Below are 14,978 nucleotides of genomic sequence, written 5' to 3'. Positions count from 1 at the left end.
ACACTCACCCTTCTGCTTGGAATCAAGTATTTTATCTAGATGACACAGTATTAGCTACCCCCAGGACCAGAAGTATGGGATGCTTCTTCAACAACAATAACTGAAGACTCAGAATAACGGTTAGAGCCACGATGAGTCATTAATACAAAGAGCAGATAAATGAACAAGCATTTGTAGAAATAATCAGTTAGTAATGGGGTATATCTTTGTCTGACAGGCTGCTCACCACTTACCTGCAGCAGATCTTAACCAGAATATTCCAGAGTACATTAGCAGGATCCCCTTAAAAGTACGGTTTATCCTCTTAACACCTGCTGGAATGAGGAGAAAATCTGTGCTAGGAAGAGGGAGATTCATGGCATCCTCAGGCAATACTCTGCCATTCAGCACATGGAAGCTAAAGCATACATACAGTGCCTCTTCTTCCCCAGCCACGATGCCCTGCCAGGCAAAACAGATACGAAAGAGCTTATACAACTACTGTGCTCCCAGGACCAGTCACAGCAACGCCAAAGACAAATCAAACAACTGGCTGACTGGCAGTTTCACACTCTCTTGGCTTGCACTGTTGTAAGTCACCTTGAGGTCTCCTCCACTGTGCAGTCATTAGGGATGCAACCCTCTGAAAACCACCAGAAACCCCCCACAGATCTCTGAGAAGACAGGACCCTAGACTTATTTCTTACAAGTTGCTGGGATAAATGCAGGAATCACTGAACACACTGCCATGGCCAAAGCTATTCAATAAGTCAAACACACATTTCTGCTGTTCCCCTTTCAAGGCAATACTGATGCCAGCATACCTCAGAGACAGGAACCCAAGACTTTCAGACGAGCATTACAGTGTGACTGGTTGAGGCAGGTTGGACAAGATGCAAAAAAAGCAACTGAAGGCAAATGTTTGAGTTCAACTTCTAAGTTTGCTGAGCCTTAAGCATGCTGATCAGCAGCTGGGCCTGTGCTCAAAGTCTCTGGCAAATAAAGTTTTGAGTGTTCTTTGCCAGTTCGAGTCTCTTGAGTTTGTTTTCCTTAATCCCATTCACTATTATAGTCATCTGTTAGAAGAATGCAGAGATACAGCAAGTGACTACAAATTGGACTATAAAATATATAAATATAAATATATGCATGTGTGTTCATGTATATATATATATAAACACACACATAGATAAAAAGTTAAAGCTAAAGAACTAAAAAGCTCTCCTGGTTATTGCATACTGTCTGCTTCCAGGCTTGGCAATCACACCATACAATCCCATTTACAAATATGTTAACTCTCCTGTCCTGTACTTCACACTGGAAGATTTGCATTAGAGCCTTACTGCTTTGATGGTTATAAACATTATTCTAATTTCCAATATAAAATTAATTCATTATCAGTTTGCACCCATTTGTTTTCATACCAACATTTTCTGTTAGCTTAAACAGTCCTTCTCCCTGTTTTGTTTTTACCTGGCTTTGATGTGTTTAGAGAATAATTAGATCCCCTTGCAACCCTGTTTGCCAGGCTAAATAAACCCTGTGCTTTCATTCTTCTAAGATACACCCTCCATTCCTCTGATCATCCCCCTGCCAACCTCAACCCATTTCAATTCGAATTCCTCCTGTGCAAAGGACATCAGACCACTCCCAATCATTCCAATGAAGGTTCTTCAATGCCTTATAAAAAGTCATATCAACACTTTCTCATCTCTGCTGGAAAATCCATTGGACTTGTCTATACATATACTGAAGCTTTTGTGATTCATAATCCAGAAACTCCAGGGTTTTCCAGTTGCTCTTAGTGGAGCTAGATTGCACAAGTTAGGTTTCAAACTAAACACTATGTGACCTTCACACTCCAAACAAGCCTAAACAACTGGGTTTCCTAATGCTTGCAGCAGTTCCACCCCTCGCCAGCAGCCACTCATTAACAACCTAAAGAACTGTAATTATCTGCAAAAGTTCACAGCTGCATAATTCCTGATGAAACTGGGAATCTTGTGCAGACCATCCATTACTTGAAATCATTTGCTCAGCTCAGAGGAGTAACACAGTTATCCCAATATTAGCCAGAACGGCCTCTTCTCAAGGGATGCAATTTTCTCCCTTCAAAACTTTCTCTTTCAAAATTGTCTCTTAATCAATTTTGACTGCTCCCTTAGCACCACGACTCTCCTACATAGCCATTGTCAGCATAATAATAATACCAAGCACTTACATAGCTATTTCCATCTTCAAAGCACTTCAGAAGCATTAACCAATTAATGCATATTCTTCCCGTGCTGTCTCTAGTACGACTAACAGCCTGGCTGGGTTTTCTTGTGACTTCTCTTCATGGCTTTCCAGTTGCCCCAATATCCTTTACTTGAATCCCACTGTCAGTCTCCTTTGGAGTGTTTATGCACCACATTTCAAAGTGAGACAGAGAAGCGCTGTGTCCTACTCTGGTAATAGGAGAATGGCTTTGCAACACACCATGCAAGCTTGCACACTTTTTATTCGAAACCAAGAGTCAGCCTAAGAAAATACAGTTTAACACGTGGTTAAAGGCACTAAGCTGGAACTTGGGAGGCCTCAGTTTGACCCTGAACTCATGGCAAGGTGTCAAAGAGATTAGGCAACTCCTTTGTGCAAGACTTGACAACACCAAAATGAATTCACCTAAAGACCACAAGTCCCTTTCCAAGGGAACCTAAGTGGACCAGATTTACAAACATTTTTTTTTTTTATAACCTAAGAACTGCAGACAGATGCCTTGTAGCCTTTACAAACGAACCTGAGTTTTGCAGCCAACACATCCTCTTATAAAACCCCACTGGGCAAGTATACACTTATTTAGGCATATAAACATCCTTGCAAATTCTTGCTCCAGGAGTCCACAACTCAATGAAAATATCCAGGATGATTCAAAAAGCTTAAAATTTTACTCTTATTTTCTCTCTGCATCTGTAAAATGAACACAGTGAAGATTTAATTTTTCCCCACCTTCAGTCCAGACATCCATAAAAATGACACAGGGCAGGCATGATTGCTCTGTGATTGCTGATATGCAAATCTCATGAATGTCAGATTTTATCTGTCTCCCACAGGTTTGGTGTTTCACCCAGCAATTCATCTCAACCCACAAGTGAAATGAGAACTCCGAAAAGAGAAGCTAATTTGTTGAAAAACATTTGTACAAACCCCTGCAAACAAACTCCACTCATAAGCAGCATTTTTACTCAGTCTCATTTATAAAGGTGCTAATTATGATCTCCAAAACAAATTTTTCAATTTGTATTTCAATTATTTTTCAGTAAAAGAATATTTGCATTTAAATGGCTTATCCATTGTGCTAAAACAAACTCATTTTCATCTCAGGTGTTAGGACTCCTTTATCTCAAAAAAAAAAATGTAAGAAAGGTGAAATAAGGTTCAAGGTGAAATCCATCTCACAAATCACAGTGAAGGCCTATTTTAAAGATTTCCTCATGATAAATTTTCATTATTAGTCTCTATTCCCCCTGTTACCAATCTATGTCATCATGAAAAGACTTAAAAGTAGCTGCAATTTCATTTGCCATTATTAGTTATGAAGCTGTGTGTCCATCTCTGAAGTTCAATGCTCCCTCAAGGCCACTGAGAATGGAACCTGCCCTGAGAGAGATCTTTGACCTACCTACAAATCTCATCTCACTAATAATTTAGAAGACCTCAGTCCTTGAAATTCTCACAATATTAACAATTTTATCATTACACTGATGAAGAACGACAGTTTAAAGAGAAGAATACAGCGGATATAGATTCTTCTTTAGAAATAAGTCTACCGTAAGCTCAGGGGGAGCTGCAAGCATTCCCCCACCACCACCATGTTTCAGTTTCTAGCTTATATCTTTAAACATCAATAGAGTAACCTGGTTTATATTTTCAAGCATTTTAACTACACAGAAAGCACAGAAGTTCCACAATACTACTATATACTCTGGGTAGTTGCAGGGGGGCCACCATCCCTTTTTAGCATCTAGGGCTCAGAACAGAAAAGACAGAGAAGTCCTGTAGAAGACAACACAGAAGAATTGACTTCAGATATTCAGCTAATGCCATAATGAGCAAATTAGCTGTCCCCACAGTGACCAGAATCTTATACCTTCAGATACTAAAAAAAAATCATCCTAAGTAGAGACTCCACTTATTAAAAGCCCTTCACTCTTCTACTACAATTCTCATTTCCCTACACTCTCTATAGAGGAATGTACTGTGTGTTTACAAGTGCTTTGAGATCTTCCAACAAAACACTCTGCCAGGCATTTGTATTATAACAGCTTGCACTTGTATTATCGTATTTGAATTACAAAAAAGAGGCAAACACAAAGCAGTTTCTCCTGGGAATTTTTGTTGGTATATAAATCCAATTTTTACTTCATTCTGTTAACAGCACTTTCACATTCACGTCCTTTAAGTATTGCTGCACTTGATATTTATTACCTAATGCCTACTTGTCACCTTGAGCAATCAATGAAAGTCACCAGAAGTCAATAGTACACAGAAAAGTTAACAATTCACCAAACAGGACCAAAAAAGACAGCCACATGCCCTGAACAATAAATAGCTATGAAACGTTTCCTACAGATAATCTGTAGAAAAAGTGAAACATTTCAATTATATTGACATTTTCAGTCCCTTTATACATGAATGTCACATATGCAACAGAAAAAAACTAAAATCTTTGCTGAAAACTATATTCTGCTCTTCTGTCCAGATACGCAACTGATGGATGCACTCTGAAACTACCAAAAGAGACTTATCTTTAGCCTGTTCTGATCCAATTTTAAAAAATTCTTGTGCTAGGTACCCATCTGCCACGACTTGTACACAAATACTCCCAACTAGCTGCAGTAGACTTTGCTTACAAGTAAATTGATCCAAGTTATTTCCCTACAGTTTCTGTATCCTGTGACCTCCATCTATGGATAACAAAGAAACTCAGAACTTATTTCCATTATAATTAACATTATATCATACTATTTTATTTTTCTTTCACCTCCTCCATTCACTTAAAACCTCATTTTCACCTTTAGACATATTCCATTTAATCTTAGTTTTCAATCCCAAAAGCAGATCAATACCTTTCTTCTTCAATCTACATAGCTCTCAATCAAAGAGTTAACAAGGGGTGAATTGAATCGACTCATAGGCTCAAATTGTGTATTTTTTGTAAAAAGCCTCATTTGCTAACTGCACTCATGGAAAAGAAGGGAAAAAAACCTCCCCGTAATGGCCCTCAGTATTAGATTTCTAGGCAAAAAAGGTCATAATTTGTTCTCTAATTTAAGACTGTCACAGCACTTAGCAGGAACAAATGACAGACCCTCCCATAAAACATTATTTTCTGGAGCATTTTAAATCCAGTAAAATGAACTTGCTCTTCCTAAGATGACTTCTCTCAGTTAGAACCAATCCAGCTGTGTATGAAGAGGTGGTAACAGCACAGGCCTTGCAGGGTTGTCTCTCAGACCTTAAATCTTGCCAAGGAAAGAAACCAGCACTATATGTGCTACTGAAAGAAGATACCTTAGTCTACGAGCCACCCATGTCAAGGTACCAGGTGATCTATGTTCATGATCAAGACCCAAGAACTTCACTCAAAAAGCCACAACGGTTTCACCGTGCTTCAGCTCTAGGCCTTAAGCAAGACTCCACACATGGTTCCCTCAGCAATGAGCGCCTGACAAGTTTTTAAATGTCTTTTCATTAAGCCACCCTACAAAGTACAGAAATTCCAACACAGCTGTTTTACCGTCCTTTGAAGAGCTGCATGATTTGCACATCACCACACCAGAGCATGCAGAAAGGAGACTGGAGCCCTCTGAGAAGTGAGCAACCCCACAGAGGGGTCAGCATGGGAGTGACAGACCATCCCTCTTTGATCATTCCAGGACTGCTGCCTTCAGAGGCTGGGTGTTAAACCCAACATTAGAAATAAAGCCCCAACACTACCAGGGACAAATTCCCTACCCTTCAAATGCTTATTATTTCAGCAGGGGTACATTATTTTAATATTAACAGACTGAGTCCTTCTCCAAGTGGTGCTTAACTTTAATGAAAACATCCCAGGATGGTTGCTGACAGATGTCCAGTGTCCACAGTCAGTGCCTAACCTTTCCCTAATGGAGACAAAACAACAATAGAGGGATATAAACAATATGCTGCATGATGCAAGTAGCATCTTTAAAAATGGCATCAGCTTTGGAAAAGCACCAGGCTTCATCATCCTCCTGAAGGAGATTTCCTTTCTGGGAGGAAATACATTTTTCTTGATATTATTCAACTGTATCAAATGGGAAAGGAACATTGAATTGTGCCTTTGTTACAGCAGAAATGAGCTTCCATGTTCTGTACCTCCAACTTGGCTTTAACTGCTCACCAGTGTCAGATCAAGCCTTTGTCTAACAAAGAACCAGATCCTCCTCTGCCGCAGCAGTGAGAAGAGGGAAGAATCCTGCTGACAATAATGGAGTTACAGAAACACGAAGGAGGCAGGACTGGGGAACAGAACGAGACCCAGTACACCCTCACATCTGCAAACTGCAAGACCAGCTTTTCTGCAAGATGCTTAAGTTGCCAGCTAGCATTGCTCATTCAGCTAGGATGGTGAAAGAGAGTCCTCCTTCCAGGCAGCTAGAGCTCAAGAGTTTGGGAACACACACTGATAAAGCAGAGCAAGGGGAGAGCAGTAACAACGTGTAAGCCATTACACAACAGCACATCATTCCCCACTGGAAAGCTCTTCAGCAAACTTTGTGAATAAAAAGGCCACTCTGATGTTAAGGAAATCCACTTACCCTGCTCTTTCTGGCAATAAGCTCCACCTCAGGCCCTCTGGCTCTAAGAGCAGTGACACAGATGCCATAAAAAAACATTTCAAACTCTGCTTTCACTAGTTTTACTGAAAAAAAATGCTAAACTGCTGACAAATAACAGGCACCATAATTAGGAAACAAGTTCTCTATTTGCTCTCTGCCATCCTTGAGACATTCATCTTCATAATACATTAGATAGTACTGTTTTTCCACTCCATAGACAAGAAGCTGAAGCTCACACAATTTAAGTAACTGCTTCAAAGCCAAAGATAGTCTGTGGCAGGTCAAAATCTGAAGGTTCAAACCATCCTTTCTGCCAATACCCTACTTTTGCTAACGACCAGTATCCAATTCCCTGATGCTTCTTGCAAATTCTTAGTCTGCTACAAGTCTCCCACCTTCCCATCTATACTGGAGTACACTGTGCTTTCAAAAGCTGCGCTGCAGTCTTTTGATAAAAGGCACAAATATGGATATACAGAAAAACTGTACCAGCGATGCAGTGCAAATTACAGAAGGAGCTGAGCAACCTCTGCAAATCCCTGCTGGAAAAGAAACTGCATTCGATTCGATTTCTGACTACTTTTTGCCATGAATACTTTACTACTTTAAGTTCAGTAGCAGACAGGCAACTTTCACCTCAGACTGTCATTCACAATCCCAATTTATACATGAAATGGTTGAATTCACTCCATGCAATCAAGGAAGAGAACCAAGAGCATAAAACTTGTGTATCTAATCAACTTGGTGCAATTTGTAACTGCTGAAAGCTTTTCACAAACATCCTGAGATCTCTCTGCAGAATAAATCTGTAAATCATTTTAGGATTTTGCAAATTCTACTTATCCCCATTTTACAGATGGGGAAGTGAAATAGAATGCCTAAGGCTCACACCCTCAAGGATTTGTAAGTGCCAACAGCCACGGAAAGCAGCAAGAACTGGGCTTTAATGACTTCTGCAAGTCGAGAGAGCGTGCAAATAACAGGAGAGCACTGAACCAGAAAATCCCCAGTTGTGGTTAATTCTCTAGCTGTGATTAACTCATCTTTCTTGTCTACTTCAGTACTTCTTGTACCTTCTAATGCAACTGGCTGTGGGCACTGACAGGGCCAGGACTGTCAGGCTGTAACCGTGGTTTGGTGAAATGGCCTGTTGGTCTACGTCCCACTAAACTGACAACTGAGAAGCAGCTAAATTCTTTGCACTGAGAGAAATGTAGGTGGCACTAAGGTTAAGAGGATGAAACCCAAATAAAGCCATTTCATTAGGACAGAACAGACTTAACGTTCCAGAGAGCTAATGCAAGCCAGAGGCCAAAAGACCCCATCTTTTCTTTCGTTTTAAAGTGTTGTGGATAAAGACATCTTTATTTGATGTTCATTGTTGGTTTATCTGCCTTGAAATGGGACCTGCAGACATTTTGATAAATGGATTGAGAAATTGTTCTGTTTCGGTGTCACCACTGTAAAATGCCTTCACATCTGCTAGCACAGATATAGTTCAGACCTCACCTGCAGAGAGAAAGCATCTCAAAACACCCCTCTCCGAAGCAACAGCATGGCATTTCTGTGCTGCTGTTCTAACACGCAGTAACACACAGGAGTGAGAAGACCTAGAGTCTGTTCCTAGCTCTGCTAGCAACCTGCATGATCTCGTGTAAACCCTTCTGCATCTGGCTCTGCTTCCTTCCCTGCACTTATAGCAAAACATCTTTGGGCACAGACTGCTGCTGCCCAGTGCCTTCTCTTACAGGGCTAATAAAGCAGGAGCAGCAATACCTCCTTACACAGATGGAAGGGAAAAAAATTGCCAGCAGGATATAGGATGCTGTTAACTTCCTTCTGGTTAACAAAGAGCTGCCTTCCAAGGTCACCAAGAATTACTAAGGAGGAAGCCAAAATGCCAGTGAGGGTTGATGTACCAGGCTTTTGTGAGAACTTGGCTGCAGCTCCTCCCTACAAGTCCTGCACAGCAGCACTCTTATCAAGGCCAGGCTGATGGATGTGTAAGTATAAAGCTGTCTTCCAGTGACACTGGTTGCCTTTCTCATGTATTGTCCTTAGACAAACCTGGCTTAAGAAGCAGACTTCCAGCAGTGCTGGCAGAAAGCCCCTGTGTTGTGGTCTCCACCTGTCTTCACAATCCTCCAGCACTCAAGAATTATATCCAATTCTTGTTGGTAGTTTGGATCGTACACTCTTCCATGCAAGGGCTGCCTCCAACTGTATGTTTACACCACACTAGACAGGTAAGGACCGCTGCTCATGAAGCTTCTGAGTACACCATACACCTGTATTAGTGTGTTTATAGTTTCTTCAAGTCATGTTCTGCTTCCTTCAACTCTCTAAATACTTGCTTCCCTCAAACCTAGGCCATCAATTCGTTTCCAAGTAGATTTTTGCAGTCAATAATGGAGAAAGGGTTTGGTTTTTTTTATTACTCCCCTATCACACATCTCCCTGGCAACCATAACTGCTCCAGGCCTCACAGTTGCAAGACCCTCCTCTTTCAGTGAAAGTCACAGATCATCAGATCTCCCTAACTCCATAATTATTTTGACCTCTTGGAAATTACTAGCACCAGCAAAACTCAGAGAGTCCCCAGTTCTCTTTCCATCTACCAGACAACAGCGGTGCACACAAAATCCAGGCAGTTCGTTTATTACTACAGTGGCAATGCCTGTACTCCATATGGTTACAAAACTACTGCAACCATTACTGCAAGGGACTGAATCAGGGAACGCACATGACACCAGGAAGAAAGAAGGAACACCACACTGTTCACTGTGAAGTCACACTTTAAAAGGGGTGGAAAACACCCCAAAAAACTCTTTTCTGCTTTCATGAAAGGGAGGTATAAAAAAAAAATTACATACAAGCTCCCTGCAGCATGCCATCTCCATTCTGGCTGGCTGTGTCCATGGCAGCAACAAGAGATTGAAACAGAGTTAATTTGATTTCTTTAATCAATGGAATTTTCCCAATTACACATTAACCACTATCAGATCAGACTGCCACTGCATACCATGGCAGAAGCACATATATTTTGCCGATTACTGCACTGCATCATGTTTATTGCCAGCAAAGTATACTGGTTTCTGTAACCTCCCTCCTCCAGAAACACTGTGTAAACACAGAAACTGTGGGTGCTACTATCACTTTTTTTTAATCTCTGTATCTTGATCTAAAGGATGTCTCACTATTAGAGGAGTAGCTCAGGGCTTAGCTGCACCTGATGGAAGCAGCTCAGAAATGAGACTCACCCTTCGGCCCACTCTCCACAAGTGCTTTACTGCTATGGCTGGGTGTTACACAAGCAGCAAGAAGGAGGTTGGGCTGCCCGACCTTTCCCAAACCTGTCTAACCCTCTATATTACCATAACAGCTTCCTCTGGTCAAGATCCATGCCAAATTTAAGTAAGAGCTGGGGAGGGCATCAGCAGGAACACAAGCATAGCTGTGAAATTTGGCATTTCACAAACAACTGGCCTCTCAGGAGCCAGAGCACAGCAGCAGCACCACCCTAACTCTGCAGTTGCAAACCCCTGGAGCACTGGTAGAAGTGATTAACAGCCAACTGGGGGGGAACAATTATTCACTTGCCCTGGAAGTAGATTAATAAGGCAGTCACTTCTGCATAGGAAAATGCATTCTCTCTAGCAGGGATACTACAAGTGATCCCCTGATCAACAGCTCAACTACACCCTGAGCCCTAAACCACCATGGCAAAAAGCATATTCCCTGGGATTTATAGCAGATTGCCTGGATCATATTCCCCACACACATTTTGACATGCGCCTTCTTTTGACAGAAACTCCTAGACTATTGGAAGGCAGCCACCGAGGATCAGTTGAACAGACATCCACCTCTGTACCACTGCAGGCTGGCTCAGCTGGGAACCATCAACCAGCTGAATACTAGATTTCCCTAGGAGGTATCTGACATGACAGAGACTGAGCTCAGTGGCAAGGAAAGCTTGAGCTCAGATGTTCTTCAGCAGCACTGAGAGCCCATGACAAAAAAAAAAGAAGAGTGACAGGCAACAAACAATTGTACAGCAAAGGAAAGCCTCCTGTACCCCAAATGATAAACCCATTAATCAATACAAAAAAACCCAAGATGACAAAAGTGAAATTCCTTGCCTACAGTGGCACAGCAAGACAGTGCCACAGCATGAATCGTGACCCAAACACACAAGGCTTGAAGGAGAGTCCTAACTACTGCACAGCAACCTTCCTAGCAAGGGCTCCTGTTCCCCCCCCCCTTCCCTACCCATCATTATGGGTACATACTTCCATGGAAGAAAGCATGCTGAATTTAGATGTTCTTCACTGAGAACTCACAAGTGCACACTCCAGCGTGAAGAGGTAAGAAAGTCCATTCACTACACTCCAGCCAAACCTGAGGGCCACATGGTGGCCCAGCCTCAGATATACAGGCACAGAGAGTTAATGTCTCACACCCTTATCCCTTAAAAAAAATGAACACTCAAATCCCCAAGCATTTCACACTGAAGTTCCTTCCCTGGCAGAGTAAGTGCCCCTGAATCACTCTTAATTCTGTGGAGATTTAAGACAACAGAACAAAATAAAAGAATGATTTACAACATAAATACATACACGTACATCAAAAGTCATAAACAGCTTGCACTCCTCCACTCTTCGGAGGAATAATCTGCCAAAAACTATTTTCCATCAAGAAAAAAGTAAATTACAATGGGTTTAAATTGATTAGACCATGTTTCAAGCTGCTGCATCTTTCCATAACCCAGTACAAAAAAAGATGCTGACCAGTAAAGCACAGCGTGTAAATAATGGTATCAAGAACCCCTTTATAACAGGCCTTCAAAACAAATGGCTTATTTGTATCCATACACACCCAGCCAACACGTACCCACACACACCTTCTAGTGCCCACGCATAGCTAGTTACCCAGAAGGGAACAGAAAGGAATACTCTTCCTGTTCCTGCCTGTTTTGACAGTCAAGAAATACAATTTCAGGATTATCATACACACTGTATTTCTGAGACCTTATGCACAGATTACAATCAACTCAAAGACAAATTCAGTGCCCTCTGCAAATCTTAACACACTGTCAAATCATTACTGCACTCGTAAAATTGAAAGGGGAAACTATACAAACCAGCTCCTCTCCCTACTCCCCCAACACAGAAAAAACTTCAGCATATCACAGCACACCACCTTCCCTACAGCCAGGTCAGTCCTTTGCACAAACAGAAGCTACGTTATCTTGCCTTCAGACGCAACAGCATCTGAAAAAAAGCACATGCCTTGTGCCATCTTTTAGAAGGCCATTACTGGGCAACAGGACTACTGACACAGCACAGCTGATGTGATGTGATGTGAGGAGGATTTCTTTCCCTTTTTAAGGCAGACAGAACTACAAGCTGATAGTTTTACATATACAGCTCTACTGCCACACTATGGGTGCTCTGGGTTATGACTACCTACACAAACCCTAGGAGCAGGCAAGGTTAGAACCGAAGCCCCTTAGGAACTCTGTTCTACAGAGGTTCACGATTTGCTCAGTGAAGGTACTAGAAGTCCCAGCCCAGACTAAACTTACTTTCTAGGATTAGACCCTAAAACCACCATGGACTCTGCAGTGTAGGTGCATTCACTCTGTATACATTCACTGTGTTCTGGAGATCTAGCAATGAGCCCCTGGATTTCAAAGTTGGTATCGTGCTTTAACAAAAAGATCATTACTAGGATTTCAGAATTTGTTTAAAAAAGAAGAGCTAGGAAAGAGAAGCTATTGACCACTGCCTCTAACTCTGATGCAAATAAAAAACACTTGAGGTCTAAAAAGCTTTTGCAGATCTTCTGCTCAAAGGAAAACAACATATAACAGCAATCTCTCAGTGAAGCATCCAGAACAGACAGCACTCTAAATGCAGAGAGAAGGGAGCTAGGGGCCTGAGAATCAAGGATTATATACTGAACAAGCAGGTACAAAGAGAAGCCTGTAAGATCTAGTACGAATAAGCTACAGATAGCTTAGAAGAAGAAAAGGCTGTAAACCCCTGATTGAGTAAATCATATTTAGGTATCTCTACGTCTGTCTACTTGCATCAGAAAAGCACAACAGAAGCTGCTGGAATGGTTCTCTGTTGTGCACAGGCTAAATGCTCCTGCTAGAGAAAGGAAAAATATTCACCAAAATAAATATTCACCCTTAATTAGGACTTGTAGGTTATTTGGGTGGTTTTATACCGTTTCCAACCCTTTCCAAGGGTTTTATACCCTTTATACCCAGTCAGTAAAACTCTTCAGGTCCACTGCAAGAGTACTCAGGAGGAGCAGTTAATACTTATTCTGGATCTTATTAGAGGCAATCTGCCTTACATAATAAAATCAGTGTTGCATTCCAGATAACAAAGTTCTCAACAACAACCAAAAAAAAAAATCCAGGCCACAAAACCCAAGGAGTTTCATACACGACCAACACACAAACACACATGCCCTGAGCCTAAGATACAGCAGACAAGACAAACAGTACTGAAAAACTCTTGGAAATCAAGGCACTGCACAGTGTTGAAAGAAGACAGTGCCAAACGCTCAGCTCTCCCACTCTTCCCCCTCCTACTCACACGTAAGGACAGTCCCTAAATATTTGCTCTTTACACCAAAAATAAATTTCAGTCCTTGGATATGCTTTTGCTACAAGGGCAGCTGAAGAAACTAGGGAGAAGATATAAGAAAACTCCCCCAAATTCAAGTCATCTTTTCCTATCTTTCAAGTCAATAAATGCATATTTCACAAAAAAAACATGATGCTGAGGCCAAAGAGCTCATAAGAGATAATCAACTTGAAAGGCAGGAGGAGTAATAGAAAAGTGCTTCCATCTTCATGCAAGGCATCCTAAATCTTTTTTATCAGCTCTAGGCAAACGCTGGGGTAGTGAAGTAATGAATTAAGATGCAAGGGAAAGACAGAGGGGGAAGCCGTGATGGCATTTTTCACAGTCATCTTGCATATCATACAGTAAATGTGCACAAATGCTTTGACCCACCAGAGAAGGGGAATGAGATCAAATAAAGCCATCTTTTATTATCCCATCGCCTAAGATTGTTGCTCCCGAAGGATACAGAGGGAAACTATCTTGTACAAAGCTACAAAGGTCTGAAGAAAATATGCTTATTGAACACTACAGGGAAGCATGTCCTGACACACAAGTGCATACACACACAGTGTCATCCTCCCCACCCCCAAAGAGGATTAACAGTGGTCCTTTGATCTAAGGAACAGGAAGAAAAATGCTCCTAAAGTTGCCAGCTTTCTCCATTACACTTACCAGTCACCGAGGCAGCCAGCAGCCCCACGGAGAGCAGCAGCACCCGGCTCCAGGAGCTCACTTCCACCGTCATGAGAGCAAAGATCCCCAGTTTTCCCCAGTTCCTTCCAAGGCTGCAGCTGCATCCCGGCTTGTCCCATCCCAGGGAAGGTTGCATGTCAAAGGGCAGCAGGAATGGGGCGTGCTGGGGGTTGGTGGTTGTTGGGTTTTCCCCCCTTTTTCTTCCCCTTTGCGATTGGGATAGTCCTCGGCTCGGCTGGATGAAGAGGAGCAAGGAAAGAGGGGGGGGGAAGCAGGTCAGGCTTGTGATTTTTATTTTTTCAGCCCAGAAAAAAAAAAAAAAGAAAAATCCCACCGCATGGAAGGCTCTGAGCTTCTGCAGCTGGAATGAACCAAGTGTGGCAGCAGCTCGGGGAGAGGAGAGGCAAGGAGAGGAGAGGAGGGCTGGCTTGTCCCTCCCGGTGGCTGTCTCAGAGCCAGCTCCGCGGCATTAGCAGCACACAGTCCCCAGGGATTTATACTTTTTTATTAGCCAGTTGATTAATCCTTCCCATATCTTTGCTCTCTTCACTAAATGCTGGGGAGGGGAGAAGGCACGGGTGTCGTGGCGAGGGGCTGCTGTGCAGCCACCGAATAGATCTGCCTCAGTTTTGCTTCCCCAGCCCAGCACGATCCTCCCACCAGCACCAACCCCACCAAACCACAAATTAGGCTTTAGAATTGTATTTATTTTTAATACACACTACAGGTTTCTTGTATAGGAATAAGTCCCACAGACCCCATTTTGCATGGAGCACAGCATAGCATGCCTATGTACACACACAGAGGCAGCATCTCT

At 42.1% G+C, this 14,978-nt stretch overlaps 1 protein-coding gene across 1 annotated transcript in view; it reads right to left on the bottom strand.

The window, feature by feature from the left end:
* CSMD2 (CUB and Sushi multiple domains 2) overlaps nt 1–14,631 on the bottom strand; it is a 254,428-nt gene extending 239,797 nt beyond the window's left edge. Inside the window, 3 exon segments of the mRNA XM_068417612.1 lie at nt 14,141–14,486; nt 14,489–14,578; nt 14,581–14,631. Coding sequence (XP_068273713.1) covers nt 14,141–14,486; nt 14,489–14,578; nt 14,581–14,631 — 487 coding nt within the window.
* Between the last annotated feature and the right edge of the window lie 347 nt (nt 14,632–14,978).

This window comes from Nyctibius grandis, chromosome 24 (assembly GCF_013368605.1).
Source record: "Nyctibius grandis isolate bNycGra1 chromosome 24, bNycGra1.pri, whole genome shotgun sequence".
Classification (NCBI taxonomy): Eukaryota; Metazoa; Chordata; class Aves; order Nyctibiiformes; family Nyctibiidae; genus Nyctibius; species Nyctibius grandis.
The sequence above is the reverse complement of the archived record's forward strand: the minus strand, read 5'-3'. Positions and strand labels throughout refer to the sequence as shown.